We start from the raw sequence: 23,051 nt of genomic DNA, 5'->3' as shown, positions 1-23,051 counted from the left end.
TTATGACTTGACACAATGAAAAAGGTATTTAATTTTTTTTTAAAATGATTTTATTTTATCTCACCCATATTCTGTGAAAGACTTCATTTCAGGTAATAGGATAGTATTCAAAAGTATTGAGATTTTCCGAATTTAAAATTTTCATTGATACGTCCATGAGAATACATGGGTAGCGTATATATTTTACAACAGTTTTGCACATTTTGTGTGATAAAAATTAATAAAGCAATAATTGTAAAAAAAAAATTTTTAGCAATCAAAATAATTATTTTAACTTCTATAAACAGAAATTGCGATCATTTAATTTAATTTAAAACGAGAAAAGGTAGAGTTGTCCATGTCAACTCTTCGATACCGGTACGATTTTGTAATCCTATGGGCGAACTAATATGCCAAAGTTGACTATAACACAGATGGACTACGACTTTAAGTTGTCGTATTAATTTACTCAAATTTTAAATAGTTTTCAAGATAATTATCAAACAAATATTGAAGTTATATGGCAGCTACCAGAAAGGATCAAGAAATTTCAATGAGCTTTATTACACTTGACAGCCCTTATATTATATTTGATCCCACAGAATTTCGATATTTTAGCTTCAATAATCTCTCAGATAAAACTAAATTACTTTTAAAATTTTATGGCAGCTACTCGAATTACTGATTCGATCAGATCCAATTCAAATAAAGTTCCGGCATTTATTATTATAAATCATTTGTGAAAATTTGATGGTCCTAGTTCAATTAGTTTTTGAGTTATCGCTGGGACGGACGGGCGGACGGACACATATGGTTAAATCGACTCAGAATCCGACACTGATCAAAAACATATTCTTGAGTCTATATCTCGACCCTTATTTCTTAGCGTTACTAACGGTAAGGAAAATATAGTGTATCCTTCGAACATATTTTCGTTCGAGTATAATAAAATAAATTAAGTTAATTTAAACCTTTGATTATGAATATGCTTTCGAAAAATACTGCAATAATATCATGCAATATTAAGCAGCATATTATTTGTCGAAGTAATTTTTATTTAGTAGTTATTTTCGGTAATTATAATAAGTAACTTGCGCCCGTTACTATATTACCGTTAAATAGACTAGAAAAATTAATGTAAATAACCTGTAAATTATTAATGTAAATAACATGTAAAGTGAGCGTAATAATTGGTGATAAGTTATTCATTATTAGCAACTTGGCCATATGTATTAAAAGGGTTAATATTGAAATTAAAGCGGTTGTTTTAAAACTGCAAATAGTTATTACAAATTTAATATATTAAATTTTAACAATATGAAAAATCTTAACTTAAATATTTATATGCAATTTTTTTAATATAACCAAATTGGATATAATTTGGAATATTTATATTGGAATATATTTGGAAAAATAAATTATCACTTTACTTATAAATACTTAATTTACATTATGTACGAGTGTATACTTGAAAAAGTGCAATCAAAAATTCAGAGTATAGAAAAATAGATTGGCATTAAAAGTTAGTTAGTAGTAATCAAATATTTAATATGCTTTTTTATTGTGACATAAAATGTAAAATCTACTGATTTTCCTATTTAAATCAAATTCAAGAGTTTTTTGAACGATTCATCAAACTTCTCAGAGGAAAAAAGCAATTTTTAAGTGCAAGGTTATTTAAGCTACCGACTCAATTATGTTACATATTATGAAGCTATAGGAAAGATCAGCGGGTTACTCTTACAAAGAAGTTTACCATAGTTTTAGTAATTTTAGTCTTATAAAAACGAAAATTAAATAAATTTTATATTTTTAAGGCGAAACTATTCTCTAATTTTCTATTTGCAAACTAAAATAAATTTTCAAAAGTAAATTTTCTTGCAAAAAAAAAATTTAGGTTTCTTTCCTTTTCAAAATACCAAAACGATAAGTACATTGTAAGTGCCTAAATAAAAATCCTCTCAAATATTTATGCTTTTTGATTGAAAAATTCTTTAATTTATTATTCAAAAGACTTCATAAAAAAAGACAAAAAAAAAATCTGAAAATAATTAAAAAAGAAAACTTTTCTTTTTTCTGTTTCTATAAGAGTTAAGAAAGTAGGAAAATAGTTAAAAAAAAATAATAATTTTCCTTTTCTATTTCATTTTTGTCACCTTTCCAAAAAAGTTAAATCCTCAATTGTATTAAAACGTTATAAAACATACAAAAAACTGAGAGAAAACAATGGAAGATAAGTAGATATAGAAGATAAGAGAACAAATAGAAAAAGGAAAATTTGCAAAAGAATAAAAAAGTTATGGAACTTCAACTTCCGTTACTTTGATAGGTAAACTAATTAAAAACTTTATCAATTATTTACTTACCGGTTTTGGAAGTTTACGAAATTCTTTTAGGTACATTTCAATTCCTTCAGTTAATACAAGTGGATCTAAATCAATCCATAATGTTTTAGCCCATGTTTCACGACCCAATCGTTGCTGCTTATATAATCGAAATATCTAAAATAAAAAATTGATAGGTAGGTATTAATTACATTGAATGATTACAAAATAGAAAATTTACAGTTATAACTATAATGAAAAAGGTGCTAATTGATCGTGTAATAGCGGCAAAATTAAATATTCAGATTTTAAAAATATTGAAAGAATTTATTGAGTACCGATCCAAATAGATTCTATGGTTAAACGAATTATTTCAGTGTACAGTAAAATTAATAATTTTAATTAATTTTTATTAAATATCGCCTCAAAAAAAAATTTAATCCCTCACAGCTATGGCTACTTCAACATCTACTTAGGGCATCTACAAAGCTTCGCCATCTGACTCTGTTCTGTGCCATTTCTTTTATTTCGGACCATGCTTTACGGGCACTCCTCACCTCTTTTTCTACTGATCTGCGCTATGTTTCTTTGGGTCTGCCTACTCTCCTTCTACCCTGCGGATTCCATTCAAGGGCCCTTCGTGAAATGCTACTTACTGGCCTAATGTGGCCAATCTAGCCCCACTTTCTTCTTCTGATCTGAAACTGTGATAAAATTCTCTTACAAATATAGAATGAACTTACATGAGACATTCCATCAAAATCTGCTCGACATTTTAAGTAATCAGTGTAGTCCGTAAGAGGCAAATCAAACAATTTTTCTGCACTGGCTGTAAAAATGAAAAAAAAAAATTAATATGACATTAATATCAATTTGATTCATAAATTATAGCATTGTTTACGTTAATATTAATTTTAATATTTATATAGTAAACCATTTTACTAGTTCTACCTCCAAACTAGAAGTTAAGCAGAACAACCCCCTGACTTCCAAACTGAAGTAATACTGTATTACAACACAATTCAGATAAACAATGCTAATTGCTTTTTATTTGTGTAAGCCGCACAATATTACTGCAAATCGGATGTGAGTGTTACTCCACAAAAATGGACAATTTTCTTAAAATATTTTCCTTTATTATAGGGAATGTAGACGAACATAATAACATTACAGAAAATCTTTGAAGCAAAGCAATTATAACCTTTTATTAAAAATTATTTTTTAATAAATTTTATTAAAAATTCATGGAATATTTTTAAAATTTAATTAAAATAAACAGAATTAAAAAATTTATTGTGTAGATGCATACATACACACTTATCTGTATATTGTAAATATTGTATATAAAATAATTTATTTAGAATTTCCCTAAAATAATTTCCCCCTCAAAAAAAAAAAATATTGAACTGTTTTCTTTATGATTCACTTAAATTTAAAGTAATAAATTGATTTTTTAAATATATTGAAAACAAAAATGAAAAAAACAAAAATTGAAAGATAAATTGACGTTGTCTCAACGATGTAATCAATGAAGGTGGAACTGAATTATGACCTCATTCTTTCTTTTATAATTCTTCAAAAAGGATCTTCATTCTTCTGCCAAATTGAGAAGCAAGAAAATAATATATACTAAAAAAAAAAGGTTTCGTGTTTATTGAAGTATAAAAGAAAATAAAGGAAAAATTTCATAACTAAAAATTGAGAAAAAAAAATTTCCTTTTTTTTTCTTGTCGTTCTTTTATTTGAAAATCATATAATTAATCATTAAAAGTGCCCACTTAATATCAGCCACAATAAAAACAAAATATCACCATCCATCTTTTGATTATTTACTTTTCTAGATGACAATAGAGACTGCCTGATTCCTCATTTTCTTTGTTTCTTTTTTTTTGCTTTTTTATTGTTAAAGTCAGGAAAGCAATTTTTTGCTTTTTATTTTTTTAAAAAATAAAACCAATTTACAACAAAAAAAAAAAAAAACAATTCTATTCTTTCTTTCATTCTTTATAAGGAAATCGAACAAAATAATTGAAAATGTAATGAAAAAAATATTTTTTTTTTATTAAAAATTTATAAGAAAAAACAACAATAAAAGAATATTTTATTGGTTAGAAAATCGTATAAAAGAATAACGGTTTTAGTAAAGGATTTCCTTTGTTCAAATAAAATAAGAAAATTCACCTTTAAGTTCATAATAACTTTAATTTCTTTTTTTTTTTGTACTGGGCTATACTTTGTATATCTACGTTACAGAATTATTTTACTGAAAGAACGTATTTAAATAAGAAAAAGTTTAGAGCATATGGTGTCCGAAATGAAATGAACCCTTATTTATAACTATAAAAAATTTCGTGTAAATTATATTTAGTGTGAAAGAGACATTTGGAACGTAAAAACGTTCCAAATTTACGTTACAAAATGGTTTCATTAAAAAAATTGTATCCCGGTATTTAACTTGAAAATTTTTATTATAAATCAACGGTTTGTGTGATAACAAGCAACAATTTTCTAAGTCCTTTATGGCAGTTTTAATACTTTTAACAAATACTTATAAAAACCACAATAGTTTTTGTTAACAAATGAAGTCTGAACTTTGAATTCTGAACTAAAAGCCATATAATTTTAAAGATTATATGGTTTTTGATCAAACTTGTTCAAAATACGCGCTTCGTTCATAGGTTTTATATTATAAACGAATAGGTTAAAGTTTATAATAGCAACATGCAGAAATAAACAAATAAAAAAAGACTAGGTAAGATAGAAAAATTAAAAGAAAAATTCTCAATTTGGACTTGAACTATCGGTCTACCCCTTTCTAAGATGATACGAAATGAGCTATTGAATTAACAGAGTTATGAGGAAACGTTGACAACTCTTCAACCGAGCTGCAAAAGTGTCAAAGATGAATGCTTTTTCGAACTGGTTTTTTCTCGAAACCACAGAAATACATGAATTCAATAATAATGTCAACAATTGAATGTTTACACATCATGTTGTGTTAATCAATTATTCTGCTATAACTAACTTGTATTAGTTTTTCTTTAAAGAATCAATTAATAAAATTTTAAAATTAAAATTAATATTTCATTCCATAATTGAAAGCATTTAATTTGTCAAACACGTAAAACGCATTTTTCTTTTTGCTTTTTTGTTTTTAATATCAGAAACAGTTGACAGATTTAACGAGAATAATATTTTAATAATAACAGTAATAATGCTAAACAGGAAAAAGTAGCTAAAAACCATTGATTTACTCAATAATGTGATAATATAAAAATGTTAAAATTTTATCTGTTATATTTATAATTTTTACTTTCTCATGATAAAATCAGTTTTTTTTGTCAGATTAACATGATATATTGGTAGGATACAGATTCAAGAGCAATTATTTGTACAATTTCATATATCTATTTTTTTGTTTTTTAAATAAATACATAAATTGTGATTAATTCTCATCGTAAATTACTTTAAATCAATCGTTAAAGTCAATAAGTTAAAGTGATGATTTGCAATAAAATAAATTTGAATCAACAAATAATAATATATGGTACTTTATCATTTGCATTAATTCTTTAGTAATAAAATTGACGATTGCAGACTGAAAAGCATTTTATTTTGGAATTAATTCCATCCTGCCAGGAAGAGTCGTCTAATAAAAAGTTTTAATATTTAATATTATATTTTGTGTAAATCACAGAAGTCATTCTATTGCAATCTTAGATGACGCTTGATTTCGAAAGCAGTGATAACATTTACGTCATTTTTGCTTGAAAGCACTTCTAATTTCTAATTAGATATTTTTAATTATATTCCAATTATAATATTAGAGAATGCTCTTTTGTTTACTAAAAATGAATAAACTCACAAACAACTTAACCCGACATATTCCCCTCTATTATGAACATCGGTATCGGCCGATATATTATCGGCAGTTCTAATCGGTTTTAGGTTTCTTCTGTATTATGAACCGATACCGATAAAAATATTTCAACCGATTAAAAGAAGCTTTTTCATACAAATTTTTGTTTTTGTAAATTGGAGAAAAAGTTTTTTTTTTCTAATGACATTTGTTTTCTTTCAAAAGTTATTTTCAAAAAATTTTTAAAACTATTTTGAATTTGGTTTTGATGTGCTAAAAAGTTGTTGTAAGCAAATTATTTTCTGTTAAATTTGTAAAATAAAAATATACATATATCGGGAAAATGTCGCGTGCATTATATTTTGAAAGTGAAGAAACGGTAGTAAGTGAAGAAACGCAAGCTATTCAAAGACGACATATAAGAGATTCCATTTTTGTTGTTTGTTGCTTACGATTTTACTCCTAAATAAAATATATGAATAACATTTTGAAAGAAAATAATTTAGAAAAAATGCTTACATTTTGAAAAAGCAATTAATTACACCAGTTTCCTTGATAAAATGAAGATTTTACAAAAAAAAAAATCTGTCGTCTAAAAATTTGTACCCGCTTTTAAATCGGTGAAAACCCGACAATTTATCGTTTTCATAATACCAGCTAATACGTTTCCTATACAGGGAAAAAAAGCTTTCCCGACTCCGATAAAATTTACCGATAAACGGTAATACAAACGCAAAATTTTGCCGATAAATTATCGTTTATCGGCCGATACCGATATACATAATAGAGGGGATTATTAAAAATATATGAGGACATATAGAAAATAATTCAATTGCATTTCGTTTTAAACTCTAATTTAAAATCTAAATAGTTTTAAAACCGAATAAAACTACTTATTCAAAGCAAGTTGAATGTAATATATTGTTTGTTAAAAATTGTTCTAAAAGACAAAACTTATTTCAAAATTGTTGAAATAAATATAAACTCCTAAAAATAGGCAATTTTAGCGTAATATAAAAATGACAACAAGTTTATTAATGACAAAAATGACAAAAATTATTGTAAAAAAATATTCGTATTTTTGTCATACAACTAAAAGATACTAAATAAATGGGAAGATTTATGTATGGAAATCAATTTTTAATTATTTTATTAGATATAATATTATAAGATGTCAATCAATAGCCATTTTAAGCTAATTTACAAAAGAAATTGTATAAAATTATGCATAAAATATAAATAATTACAATTATTTTACCTAATTCATATCGTCTGGCTTCAATATTTTCAAATTTTTGTCCATAGGTTTCCATTAATTTTACTCCTCGATCTAAATCAGTACCAACAGATCCAGGTCCATTTTTTTCAAAATCTTCGATGAAATTTGTCAACTATATTGTTTTTTTTTTATTTATTTTTATTTATATTTTGCAATAGTTGTTGTAATTTATGTGTTATTTTCATTTTATAAATAATTTCCATCGTTGTTCACATTATTTTCAAGTTTTTATTGTTATTTTGTTTTTTTTTTTTTACAATAAGATAAACGAACCGTGGTTGATGGTGTCCGTAACGAACCAATTCATTTATTCCGTTATATTTTGTATGATTTTATTTTTTTTATTTTATTATTTTTTGCATTTTGTTTTTATATAAATTTCAATAATGAAACAATAGAATTCGTTTTTTTTTTAAATGAAAATATATAAAAAGAAAAAGAGAAAAATATTTTTTTTTTCGTTAGAAGAAAGGAATTATAAAGAAAGAAAGAGAAAAACATAGAGCGCAATAAAAAAAAAGAAAACAATTTGTGATGTGATGAGAAAAAAATCAAGAAATTATAATGAAATAACAGTAAAAATGAATAAGAAAAAAAAATTAAATGAACGGTAATATATAACGATATAGATAAATAAAAATAACGGGAAAAAATTTAACACAAAGAAAATAAAAAAAAAAGAAAAGAAAATTGGCATGAAGAAAATTACAAAGCAAAAAGAGAAAAAAAAATTATAAAAAATTAAAATTATGTAAATAATAGAAAATAAAAAAAAGGAGAGCGAGAGTTTACGGAACAAAAAATAAAGTTATTACGTAAGAAAAATTTGTAAAAATAACGAGAGAAGAATTTCCGGTAAGAATAGAATGATGATGAGCAATAATAAAAATCGAAAAAGAAAACACAATGAATAAATACAAAAAAAAAAATAATATGGAGAAATGAACAATAACAATGACCGCGACAACACAACATCAACAATAACAATAGTAATAATAACATTGATATAATAACAATAATGATGATGATAACGACGATGATTTTGATGACATAGTTTGGTTTTTTTTTTAATATAAGAGGCGAAATATAAATATGTACAAAATAGGATAACATACAAAATTATATATCAAAACATATTTGCATACATATATTTATGTACATATTTTTTTTATTATTAAAATCAAAACAACATCCAAGGATAGTACAAATAAACACAAAAATCGTTATATACGAAAAAAATATATTTATATACATAAATATTAAATATAAAATTTTTACATTGTTAGTTAGTTAAAAATAAAAAAATAATATTTGTGAAGAGGGCGATAAAAATTAAATAATAAAAATAAATATAGTATATATTGTATGTACATATGTATATACATATTATATGTATTTGTAGTTTATGTTGCAATAATTTTGTTTTGTTTTATTTAACACAATTTTTATTTTTTCCATCACTGAATATTTTTTTTTTTATATATAATTGCATAAAAATTTATTTGTTTTTATATAAATTTTATTTTTTCAAAATATACCTATATGTTTTTTATACAATGTGTTATATAACAAAAAAAAACAATGTTGTATAATATAAGTACTCGTATAGTAATTGTGTTTGCAGTAATATTTTTTTTTATATAGAATTTTAAATTAAAATCAAAACAATAAGCTGTAATCTGCACATTATGAAAGCCAGAAGTCCAAATGAATTAGTGAATATTCGTATACGCACATACCATGTATATGTATATACATATATACTTATAAAAAAAAATTATATTATGTGTATTACAGTACAATGGGAATAGAAAAAAAATGATTATTATAAAAGTATAATAAGAAATAAAAAGCAATGATAACAATTATTGTCTAACTAAAAAAATATACAGTTAGTCAATTAAAATATTTTAAATAATTCAGACTTTGTTTAAAATACAAATATATTTGATAAAACGAATTAAGTATACGGTATAACTAAACGTATAACTAACATGAAATAATTGCTTATATCAAGTAGTTTACCAATATTAAACTGGAAAATTCAAACATCATTTAGCGACAATAAGTGTCAGTTATCTGACCATTGGTGCAGTGGTTATGGAACCGGCCCTTTAACTGAAGGGAGTCGGGTTCAAACCCCGGTCAGGTCACTATAAAAATTATATTCAATATTATATAACTTAATATGGCCACTAATAAATATTATACAAGTAATTTTCAAATATTCATAATATTCGATACTTAAGACTAAGAAAAATAAACAGTAAATATTAATAAACTGAAATATTTAATATAAATAAAAAAAACTACGGTAGGCTAGTCACCTACCTAGTTAACTCTCTATGACTGTAGAAACTAGGGCATGATAGATATCATGCACTAGCCCTATACTCCTTCTAGGAGTGAAGAAGGAAAGAAAAAAAGTGTCAGTTATTATTCAACACAACCATCAATTATGAGAAATGAAAAAATAGATAATTTTTGAGTATATGTGTAAGAAAGGAAAATTACATTGTAACATTCACCTATATTCTATTAGCCGTCTCATTTGAGGTAATGGGATGTTATTGAAAAGTATTCTGTGTTTCAGTATAAAATTAGAAATTTCGAAATTAATTGAATTATTCATAAAATTACAAAAAATTTCCAATTAAAAGAAAATGGTCATAACATACATATGTATATACTTAAGTATAGTTTGAAAATACAACGCATGTTTGTAGAAAATCTTATCAAGCAGACAAAAATTTTAAATTATTATTAAACAATATAATTATTTCTAACACATTCGTTAAGATGTTGACAATAATATCGATAGTCGTATTTCGTTTAGTACAGAAAACTGATACTTACAAAAAATGCTCTAAACCTGAAACTATGTCAGGTATAACATAACATATAACAATATGAATACATGTTGTGTACAACATTAAATGCATATACTCGTACTTATTCTTTCATAAAACATTTAACAATTTTCAATAATTATTAAACATAATTTAATTTAAAATTTTGTTTATATGATTATTTAATATATAAATAGTCTATCATAATACACTCATTATTTGCATAATAATATATAAAGTAAATATGTATTATATAATTTTTATCTCTATAAATTCCATAATAATTCAATTCCAAATACATTTTTCCATCAATTGAGAAATAATTTAAAATTGAAATATTCTCTAATTATAAGCTTTGTGATTTGTTGTAATGTACATGGAAACTATGTATAATGACTATTAAATGAATACACAAAAACCGGAAAGAACTTTTTTATTACATTCAGTTTGATTTTTGTAAGACAAAAAACTACTATAAATAATGCCACTCCAATATTTCAATGAAAACTTAAATGTTTTTTAAAATTATCTTTTATAAAGCTTGATATTTGTCGAGTCAATCTAAAAAAACTATCAGAAACAATATTTTGGGTTATTTATGGATAAATAGTAGAAAGAAACTCATAATCAACAATATTTTTGTATTTAGATTTTGGAAGGTTAAAAAGTTTTTTTACTATACAAAATTTTTTTTCAATTCGTTTCGAAATAAAGAAATTCAAAATGCGTTATGTTTTTTATGCTATTTCTATGTAGAACTTTATAAAGTACCACATAATGTAACGCAAATTTTAATTGGAAAATTAAATGACGAAAACATATTTTTTGCATAATTAAAGAAAATTACTTAAATGTGTACTTTCAGGGTGCTCACGCTCTAAGTAAACTACTATATAACGTCACATTATGAGTTAATAAAGTGTTTTATTTTGAAACCTGATTCCTAGCCCACCAATCGCTTTTACTTTTGCTTTTACTGTTTAAATATTTTTGACTGTTGTGCAACAAAAATTTTAGAAACTTTTTGGTTGGTGAAAGCTAGTCACCTTAAAGTACTTTTTCAAAATTTCACATTTTTGCTAAATTGCTAATTTTTTAGCTCAAGGTCAAGTCCCCGTTAAACTCATAATATATCAATTCTTATGGTTTATCTATCTTACACCAAATCAACTTTATACTTAAAGTTACAATTTCGCAGTATTTTGAAACCTTATTACCAAACCTTGTAACCAAAAGATTCTTATGAGAGAAATGAATGTATGACCATATACTCAATTGAATATATTCAAATCCGCAGGGGTCTATGTATCAGTAAGTAGCATCCCACTTAGAACGGGAACGCCCTGTATACATGACACAAGTTTTTTTTAAAATAAAATTAATTTTTAATTCATAAATGCATTCATTTAATTTGTCCTCATTTAATTCGATTTGCTTTAGGTGATATTTTTATTGTTATACTGTCATTATATAACTGAATTTAAATAAATCAAATTAAAAAAAAAAGAAATTATAAAATACATTTATAAAATATGTTAATTGACATTGTTTCATATTTTGCACTTTTAAAGTAGTTATATACACAAAATAATGCAAAAAACCAATATATAATAATATATGTATATAGACATATAATAAATAAAATGATTAAAGCCTAAAGGTGTACACAATATCAGAACATGTCTGTCACTTCAGTTAATTTTTGTATACAAGAACATCTCGTATAGTTGTGTAACATTTTCTCATAATTGCTTTTAAGAAATTGCGAAAAATTAATTCAATTTTTGTTTTAAAAAATTGTCAAAACATTCGTTTTTTATTTCCATTATTAATATTTTCATTATGTTATTATGTTATCCATATATATTGCTATAAATTTTTTAGGAACATTTTGGTAACAGTTTTGATTAAGTGTTGATTATTGTATGCAATAGGTTTCGATTACTAAATACTAAGCTACAGGTTACTGAATTATTATTGTGATTTTTTAACATTTCGATTCGATAAAAGACGTCATAAATGTTATGTCATTGGTCAAATTTGCATTATTTTAACTTTAGTTTTTAATTGTATGGAAAAAAAAAATTAACAAAAACCTAAAAATAATTCTTTCAATAAAAATAATTAAATAATAGAAGCCATAGGATACAACAAAGAATCAAAGCAATATTGAAAATATAACAATAACTATTCAAAAACAAAAACAAAATAAATATAAAAGTTAACGACCCTTACATCTGTTAAAAATGTTGAAATTTCCACAGAGGTCAAATTAGCAAATTTTTGTTTAATTGGCTGCAATTTTCCCATTCGAAATATCGCTGATCTGAACAATCGCTTCCATTTTTTCTCTAAATAATATGACATTAACATATCAGAATAATTGAACTGTAAATAATATGAAAAAAAAAATAATTATGTTAATATGTTTATTAAAATTAAAATAAAATCATCCTACATGTACAAATACAAATAGAAAAAGTTAATTAATTAATTAAATTTAAAATATTTTTTTTTTGTAATTTCCATATATTATGATTTATTTAATTATTTTGCTTGTAACAATAAAATATGTACAATAATTGATATTAATTTCATTAACCGTTGTGTGATAAGTATTTTAACCTTGCAACCTTATTTTATAAATTTTTATATTTAATTTTATAAAATTCCAATTTTTATTTAAAATTCCACTTAACATTTAAATATTTGTGGAAAATTTAGTTATAAGGATTCTGTAAGGAATTTTAACTGTAAAAAGTATTATGTTCTACTGGTTAAATACTAAATAATATCGATGTTGACAGTCAAATTCAACAATATTGCAAAATAAACTTAAAAAAAAAGAAATGCTAATCTTAAAATAATTCATGTTACAAAATAATTATTTTTTATTAATGAGAAATCAGCTTAAATATTGCAATCTTGCATTTTTTATTGTTATATCTTTACGATATGCTTTAATTAATCCAAATACGTGATTTCATATAATATACATACATATAAAAACATAATATAAAATGTTTTTCTATGAAAATTGCTTATTATATAAAAATTTTACTTTATAAATGTACCTTAATTTCGTGTTCCTTTAAAACATTGAATGTTTCTTGCATTTGTTTAATTTTCAATTCAACAGACAAGGAAGTTGTTTGAATTTTAACTGCAGATGACATAACAGTTTTAAAATCATTCAAATATTTTGTACTGCGATCTACATTCCTCCGCAATACCTTAACCACATAAAATATATAAAATTATATTAAAAAACATTAAATTGTCTGTAAAAGGACTTTTTAACTATAAATATATTCTATATTACAATTTATTTGTATATATTATACATACTTATATAATATATGTATATTAACATTTATATTTATAAAATACACTAATAAATATATAAGGTTTGTATATACACACTCCAAATTCTTCCTCTAAAGTTATCATTGCCTGTTTATTTCTTGCGGCCAATATTTCACCCAATGTATTTTTCCACTCAAGTGCATGTTCACTTATACAATTTGTTAGTGGTTTTAAATTAATTCGTATACATTTGACATCACTATAAGTTTGTGAACGATTTAATTCTTGTATAATATTTGAGTAAAAACGGAATTTTTCATCAATTTGTATTAACGGTAGACCACGATTAATGAATTTTTCACATAATGTTATTTTATCATACATCCAGAGATTACGAAAATTACGAAATCTTGACATGAAATTTAGTAATAAAAATAAAATTAATATTGATTATTTTAATGTAAATTATAAATTAAAGTATTATATTAAGCATTAATGAATATGCACCTAGAAATACAAGTAAATTAAATTTAAAATATTTTAAAACAAAATTGGACGTCCCATTAATATAGTGTCAAGTTGATTCCATTCGAAATATTAAATTAACAAAAATGCAATGTTAAACAGAATTTGATCGTTTGTTTAAACCATGAAATGGCTTGTATGTAGAAGTGCCTTGGGTACGAAACAATAATTAAAAGAAATTTACTCAAATATTATTCACGCGCAGAAAAACACGTTAATCGTTTACATCTTTTTAAAGCTCTTAACTAGCATGCACAATTTCTCTATTACACTAGCTAGATTACACACGAAGTAAAAATTAGAAAAAAATACAAAATTTTTTTTTTTAATCCGACTGGATTACTCCGAAAAATTTTCTCTTGCTTTTTTAAGTAAATGTGATAAATTTTTAGCTGCTGCCAAATATTTTTAAATTTAGCCTGTTTTCGAACCTATCACACTTCGCATTGAGGTCTAGTTTATCGAACTATTTCTTTTTTTCAAAAATTCTATTGTTAGACGATTTCCAAAAAGTTAATGATACAGTAAGATTAATTTTTAATAAAGTTGTAATTGTTAGCTAATAAACAAGTATGACATATTTTAAATTTATCCATTATAGTTGGCAGAAAGAAGATTGCACCAAAATATAACAAAAGGTCAAATATCGGATGTAATGATGGGAAATAACTGCAAAAGTAGAAGACACTTAAGAGTTACTTATTCGATGCTTAGTAGACTGGCATTAGTAGAAGGTTCAAAAAATTATTATTGGGACAAAGTAGTGGCAGCATTAGTTTTTTCATTTTGGTTAGGGAGTGGTTCTTCCTATAGAATTATTGCAATATGTACCAAGGTGTTTGGTATTGTGAACAAATTTTTATTTTCTTTGCGGCAAATGTTTCCAAATATATTAAATACGTTATCCTGATCAAAATTATATTAAGTTTTTTAAGAAATATAGGCTCAAATGTTCATAATACAAAAAAAACCAATGACATTTATGAATTTGTTTATTTTGCAAAAAAAAAAATGCAATATAACAATATTTATTTAATATTATATGCCATAACTTTCACAAATATAAATGAATAATGCTAAAATAAGTCTTTTTATGTTCTGTCGCAATAATTTTGACATTAGAGTTCTATAAAAATATGTACTGATGTAACACTTATTATATTGCGAAAAATTTGCTGACTGTCACAAAATGTTGACCGCCATACGTTCGGAAACAGCCTTAAAAGAATTTTTATTCAATTTTTTTTTAAATATTTCTTATTTTATCAAATCCCTAATTATTTTAAATTGTCAAATATCTATATATATTTATTATTAAATTATATATAGTAAATTTATTATTACTTGAATTTTCTCAGAATTAGCAGATAAATTGGAATCTATTTTGTATAACTGATCTATTTGTATAACTATTTTCTTGAAGCAAAATAATTAACATGTGCTCATATGTTAATATTATTAATAAAACATTATTTGTCGAAACGTATCTATAACTCTTAATTACTTGTTTAAAATTGCTTTGATTTTGTTGCTATAAAATGAATTATAATTGCATAAATATAAACTCACTTTTGTATATAGTTTGATGCTTCCTTCAATGCTCTTTGTGCAATAACTTCAATTTTCTTAATAAGTCCTGTAATACTTTCAAGCTAAAATTATATACAAAATGTTAAGATATTGATAATAATTTTAGGAAAAAATCTGTTTTGAATTCAGGAAGATTTAATACCTTCAAGACAACAATTAATCTGTTCTTTTGTACAAATTGGATTTTACTAATATAAATGTACCTACATGAAAAAAACATAAATATTTACCTGAATAATATCTTCATAAAATGTAAAATTATATTTTTCATTATCTTTAGTTGCATCTTTCATTGGAAGGCATTCTAAACAAGTACCATTCATCCAACGTGTAAAAATTTTCACTCTACAAGTGTTTTAATTTTACATTATTATTTTAATATTGATTTTACACGAAAATACATATATGTATGTACCTATTATAAAACAAATATAGAACAATAGTATTTAATTCAAAGTTTATGGATGCATTGCACTATTGCATATGCATGTATATTCAAGTATACGTAAGTATAAATTTGATATTATACTATAGATTTAAAATTAAATGGAGTATATTAATATAAAATATTTAGTAATTATATTTTTTAATTGTTCATTATGTTGTTAATCTTAGTTTTTATCAAATAATAAAAATAATTTTAACAATAGTTATAATAGAAACTTATTTTGGATTTTCAACTACCTTAATTACACATTTATATACGTATGTAAAATGTTCATATTCATATTTTGGATTATATCTGATATACAATTAAATATTATATAATTTATATATGATCATTATATTAAACAATATTGTACATAATAATTTTGTTTTAATTATAATATTCAATTTTAAAAGCAAATAGTAAATAAATTTATTTATTTTAAATATTAAATAAATATATTTTATTGTTAAATTTTACAGTACGATTATTTTATTACATGATATAATAGATTATTACTGCAACAAAATTGCTATGGACAATAATATTAATATTAGGTTTAAGAGTAATAATATCGAACAAGCAATTTTATGTGCTTAATTATAAATTACAAAAAACTTAATAAATAACGAATTAAACATTAAATTATCTACAATATGTTTAAAAATTGTTTAGACTTCTTGGATGATATATTGTAATACTCTTTGAAATTATAACTTTGTTAAAATGAAATTTTATACTTATATAGGGATTTATTATAAGTAAATATTGAAATATTTAAAAACAGACATTTTATTTTCTTAAACAATTACTTTTGGAAAATATAAAAAAAGAGGTCTCTTCTATACGATCTAATATCCACAAATAAAATAACAGGCAGATACAAACTGTGTTTCGAGCAGATTTTAAAATAGAAAAAAAATCATCTTTAAATATGAATAAATTTACACTACTCTTAATATAGTAGTTCATAATGAAAATATTTTGAGCAATTAATATTTTTGGTTATACTATATTATACAACTACATATACGAGTACATATGTATCTCAATTTATCAATAAATATAAAAATATTAAATTTAATAAAGAGAATCGAAAATCACCTCTCTAAGACATCTTTTCCACTTTGTGTCATCATATTTAGCACTTCGGCTCGACTTGGACTCAATACAACTTCAGGTGATAAAAGAACTGCATTCACTTCAAAAATTGGTTTATCTCCAGCCAATAATTTAATATAATTTTCTAAATTTTTGTTACACAAACTGAAAGTTATACACAAACAATATAAATAAATTTACATAATCTACGTAAAACATACTTTAATATACAAGTAAATGCTTGAGATTCCCAAAAAGTATAATATTCTTTCATTTTTTGTGATCTTCCGGTAAAAGTTCCAAGTAGAAGACTTTCTAGTTTAATTAAAACTGGTCCAATTGATTCATAGCATTTTTTCATTCGACAACTTTTCTCATTTCTCGTCTTATTTAATTTTATAAAATAATCTTTAAAGCTGTATTTAGATTTTATTTCAATATCACCGTCACAATTTTCTTCATCTTAAATATTAAAAAAAATTAATAATTGATTACAAAAAAGAAAAACAAAAAAAAAACCGATTTTAATTCATTTTATATATAATATTTATGTATGAATTTGAACTTTTGTTGACCTTTAAATAAATTATTAAATAAATTTTTTCTATGAAAGAACATAATTCAAATCTTTTCAAATCACAAGGATTTATTCGATTGAAAAAAATTAGATTTAATATATCATACGGAATAATACACAACATATGCATGTATGTATGTACATATGTGTGTATAAATATGCCAATATATTATTCGGTTCAAAATAATAAAATGTCGATGTCAGATTTGAAAATAGCTTCTAAATATCATAGGAATTTAATTTATAAGACTCATAATAGTTTTCAAAGAAAAAGTGAAAGTATAAAATTTCATGAAAGGTGTGTTATATAACCTTGAAAGAATTCCTCATACATGACTATAATATTAATATCAGTGTTTTATAAAACACAACTCTAGTTACTGACAGATTGTCAGAGCCACAAAATTAAAAGAAAATAAGAAAAAAATAAGTTAAAGTTTATTATTTAAGGAAAAGAAAAAGAAATATAGAAATGAAGAAAGCAAATAAATAAAGCAATATTTCTTTTTTGTTTCCTTAATTTGTCAAAAAGTACAAAGAAATGTCACATAATAATTCACTAAATAAATTTAATTGTTCAAATATCCAGAAACATTCCATTCCTTTTATGTCCTTTTCTTTTATATATTGTAGAGTTTCTTACAACATTTCTCATACACATAATATAAAACCCATATATATGTATGTGTACAGAAATATGTACGGTAAAAACATTATGTGCAAAAAAAAAAATAATACATGTATTTGTACATAATGCTTTTTTACAAAAAAAAAAAAAAAAGTCCTTTTCAACTTAAACTTACCATCCTCTAAAGTTATTCCAATTTTACCAACACCATCATCTGTATTTTCACCACCAACAATTTGGTTAGGACTAAGTTTTTCTTTAATTTCTTTCGGTTCATCGATTTCAAATAAATTGAATCCTTGAATTTGTTCAATTCGACTTCTTATATCCATTCGAATGTTATTTATGGTTGTTACTACCGATGAAAGTTTCCTTAATAGAATGCTAATATTATTACAAAATTTTTTAATATTGAAAGATTGCCAAGTATAGCGTCCAACACCAGCCTGAATAGCCTTTTCAATTTCATATAGATGATCGCGAAGCAAATCAACCTGAAAATTTGTACTCTCGTTATACTTTGTTGTTTCTTACAATTTTTTTTTTTTGGTTTTTTTTTTTAAATTCAATATTTTTCTTTTTTTGAAGTAATCTCTTGACTGTTATTAAATATAAAAATTGTAAACTAAATAAAATTAACTCTTTGTCAACCGAGCTATTTAAAATTATAATAACAGGATGTTAGAGTAAAAATTTAATTAGCCCTCTTAATATTGAGAAATGATTGAAATAGATTTATTGAAGTGCAGAAATTTTTTTATTGCAAGAACAGGAAAGTATGGAATTGAAAATTTTCATTTCTTAAAAATATGTAACGCGTCCATAAATGTAAATTTGAGCCATACTAAATCAAATCCATCAAATAAATTCCAATTAAGCAATAGCAAAAAGACACCTTAAAATTATGTGAAAATCACTAGTTTTTTAATAATTAGTTTTAATTAAAGGAAAATTATGCATTTTAGTTAGAATATTAACGCGGTTAACTACTAAAAGTTTTAACTACCTACTTCTTACTAACTGTTATACGTACTAGAACTAGATTACTATTACAAGTTAATTCTAGTGCGCGTAGATAACTAAATTCCTACTTAAGATTAATTCATTTGAATTACTCTGAAACTTCCACCGATTTTGTGCAAAAGTCGATTTCATGGAAAGCAAAGTGTTAATTATAAAATCTAATATAATAATGTATTTTGTATTACATGATGCATACCCGTATTATGTATTTAATTTTATATAGAATGATTTTCTTCTTATCTTCCAGTTTAGTTGATTTATTACGCAAAGTTATGAAAAAGGAAAATTATAAAAAAAATTTCAGGTTTCCCATTTTTCTATTTTTACTTACACAAGGATAACAAAATAAATGAAAAAAAAGCCATAACGGTTGAAAATTTTTCAATAAATTTGATTTTTCTTACAAGGATTGTATAAGCCTTGAATTTAGAAAAAGAAAAGTAAGAAAACTTATTTTACAACGGCAAAAATTCATAAGGAAAGCAACTAAAATATCCTTTCAAAACGAAGAGCAGGTACAGTGAATAAAAACTGATAGAATATAATGAAAAAGAAATTGTGAAAGTGATTGAAGAAGAGAAAGTTATTGTTAGTAATAATATAAATTTAGTGTTTTTATTAATATTACTGTTATGCCACAATGATTAGTTTAAAGTAAACATTTAATTGAAATCAGTCATATTTATCATCCATTGAAATTAAATTAAATGAAATAAAAAGAAAACTCTTACTTCGACTCTTACAACATGATAGTGTTTTTTAACAACAGAACAGAACAGCTAAAAGTTTTTCCCCAGTTAAGACACATGAAATCGACTTAATCGTATTAATATCCATCATCATATCAAAAGTTTGACTCAATTCAGAATATTTCGAGAAGTTAGAATAAATTCGTAAGTTTTGATTCACATATATGTTAAGTTGGGGGGTGCTTATAAGTCAAATTGCACGGGTAATTTCAATTTTGTCATACTATCATTACATACTAATAGTTAATACGAGTAACTAACTCTATCAATTATTGATGACCATTTGATGTTATAATAACTAATTTATTGACGAGGATTTTTTGATATAGTGATTTAAAATAATTACATAAAAACCATTATAACACCCATTCGAAATCCCAATAAACTAGTAAGTTTTCTGAATAGATTTAAATACGTTTCTAGTATACTAGAATTTTGTAAATAAAGTTTACCTCAGACAAAGATAAATTTTCAATTATAGAATTGTATTTATCCACAATTTTTGTTACAGCTTCAAAATCCTCAAATAATAATTGCTTTCTCATAATTGCTGTACGTAAAGCTCCAGGTAGTTGAAATCCCAAATGTTCAAATTGTTGTCCTTCAAACATGACATCGAAAATTTCTACAAAATACAGTAAATACAGTAAATTTATTTTTATTTAAATTAAAAAGTTTTACCTCTTGAAAAATTAACTTGAAAATGCATCTCCATTTCAATTAATACTGAATCGCCAACCATATCCCTCCATGCTGGTAAGCCTTCTTGTTCAAAGGCTCTAATTAGAACTTTGAAAACAATAAATATTTCATGATTATTATAGCTACATATTATATAACACTTAAAATGAAATTTTCAATTGATTTTATAACACTCACGTTTACACTGTTTTATTCTGAATTTTTGTTTTTCAGTTAAATGTTTTTGGCCCTCCTTTTCAGTAATATAATTGTAAGCTCTCTTAATTTGATAGTTAACTCGACCAGATAAGGATGTTAACCACATAACTAACGTAACCATTACAGTAAATCTTGTTATTTTACAGCGGAAATCTTCACGGTCACTTTCTAGATGCTAAAATTTGATTTAATGAGTGCAATAAATTTAATTAAATAAGGTACTTAAATAATCTAATTAAGAATGGCTTAAATGCGAAATTAATTTTAAACCAATTATTTGAATTTTTAATTTTTCTGCTTAAAGCACGTACGTATTTTAGGATTGCCCACGCCTACTAAGCGGAGTTTTAACAGTGAATTTCAAAAACATTTTAATTAACTATTTAAATTTATAAAGTTTTAAGTTATACTTCAACAAGAAGATGCTTCTTACCTTTCTTGCTGGAGTATCAATATTTCCAGCAATTTCATTTAACGTTTCCGGTTTACATATCTGTATTAAAATTAAATTGTTTCTTAAAACAGAATTCACAACATAAGTTGCTTTATAAATAAACGTGTCAAAAATTTCCTTTTCATAAGCAAACATATTATTCATTAATTTTAAATATTCATGAAAAGCATTTCTACGATGATAACTATTTTTTAAATTTGGAATATTTTCCAATTTTTTGAATGCAATAACAGAACTTTTTAACTTTGTTGACATTAATCTTGACCATTTTATGGCACCAACACCCGGTGGCTCATGTATCGATAATGGTGGTGTTTTTTTATTTTGAGTGAATTCATGTGTTATATGAGCTATTTCACTTAAAAAAAACCTTGAAACATTTTCATATTTATTTTTGACATGTTCAGTTAATACATCTCTTGTATCAATATTAAAAACTTCTTGTATAAACATTAATCCTTTATCAGATGAATGTAATGTCGCCATACAATTATCAATAACATTTTGTGCTTCCAATTCCATTAATTCTACACGCTTATTAAAATTTGACATTGTATCATCCCAATCTGCTAAATTAGTGGGACGAAAAATATCATAATCAACAACAATAATATCATCTAATATATGATAAACTTTTTTCATCAATTCATCAACCATTGATGGATCTGTTATAATCGCTTTTAAACGGAAACTAAATAAATTTTCAAATTGAAGAAAAACTTTTCCAATATATGCAATGTCTTTACTAATTTTATAAATATGATCAACTTCTGTAAATAATGCCGCTCTATCGAATTCCCATCGTGATCCAGCCGTCTCTTCAATAAATTTACGACTATCTAAATATGATTTTTTCCATGTTTTTAATAAATTTGCACAATTGGTAGCCATTTCATAAGTTTGTTGTGCTGAACGCCTATACATATGTAGAAAAAAATTAAAATTTTATAAGAAAATTGCGAATACATAATTTATTTTTTTTTATTTAACATATAGTTAAAGAATAAAATTAATATTTAAGGATAATAATTTGATAAATTTTCTTTCTTCATTATTTGGAAATGTTTTAGAACTAGTTATTCTTAATAATTTATACAGAAATATGTTTCTTGTTTCAATTCTTAGTGTAATATTTAGACTTTTTCGAGGAAGAATTTTCGAAGAATTGAAAAATCTGCTATCAATAGCATTCTGAGCAATTACTAAGTTCGTGTTCTAACAATTGAAAAGAAGAATATGAAAATTCATAAGGAAACAAATAAAATAATGTGTATTGCATTGAATTTGCAAATTAAATAAGATTAAATTTATTTCTAGAAAAAATTTTATTGTTATTCAGATTTAATACATTTTAACAACACAAAATTGTTGCATTAAGCGAGTGACATGGAAAATAAAAATAGTGAGCTATCTTCAACGCCCTAATGTTTAGTGTAGTTTATAGCTGATGTGATAACAAAAAATTTTGATTTGGAAAACTA

General features: G+C 24.0%; 1 protein-coding gene across 1 annotated transcript in view; it reads right to left on the bottom strand.

Annotated features, from left to right (window-relative positions):
* LOC129606989 (dynein axonemal heavy chain 10) overlaps window positions 1-23,051 on the bottom strand; it is a 131,883-nt gene that overhangs the window by 82,871 nt on the left and 25,961 nt on the right. The window contains exons 15-29 of the mRNA XM_055517661.1: window positions 21,550-22,486; window positions 21,096-21,291; window positions 20,898-21,005; window positions 20,669-20,841; window positions 18,651-18,938; window positions 17,461-17,648; window positions 17,243-17,404; window positions 15,942-16,056; window positions 15,691-15,773; window positions 13,714-14,005; window positions 13,365-13,523; window positions 12,526-12,678; window positions 7,421-7,553; window positions 3,047-3,132; window positions 2,346-2,480 (exon numbers count right to left, since the gene is read on the bottom strand). Coding sequence (XP_055373636.1) covers window positions 2,346-2,480; window positions 3,047-3,132; window positions 7,421-7,553; window positions 12,526-12,678; window positions 13,365-13,523; window positions 13,714-14,005; window positions 15,691-15,773; window positions 15,942-16,056; window positions 17,243-17,404; window positions 17,461-17,648; window positions 18,651-18,938; window positions 20,669-20,841; window positions 20,898-21,005; window positions 21,096-21,291; window positions 21,550-22,486 — 3,208 coding nt within the window. The remainder of the gene's footprint in view (window positions 1-2,345; window positions 2,481-3,046; window positions 3,133-7,420; window positions 7,554-12,525; window positions 12,679-13,364; window positions 13,524-13,713; window positions 14,006-15,690; window positions 15,774-15,941; window positions 16,057-17,242; window positions 17,405-17,460; window positions 17,649-18,650; window positions 18,939-20,668; window positions 20,842-20,897; window positions 21,006-21,095; window positions 21,292-21,549; window positions 22,487-23,051) is intronic.

The sequence above is a fragment of the Condylostylus longicornis genome, unplaced genomic scaffold, assembly GCF_029603195.1.
Source record: "Condylostylus longicornis isolate FDR11 unplaced genomic scaffold, ASM2960319v2 ptg000023l, whole genome shotgun sequence".
Taxonomy (NCBI): domain Eukaryota; kingdom Metazoa; phylum Arthropoda; class Insecta; order Diptera; family Dolichopodidae; genus Condylostylus; species Condylostylus longicornis.
Note: the sequence above shows the minus strand (reverse complement) of the source record. Positions and strands in the feature narration are given on the sequence as shown.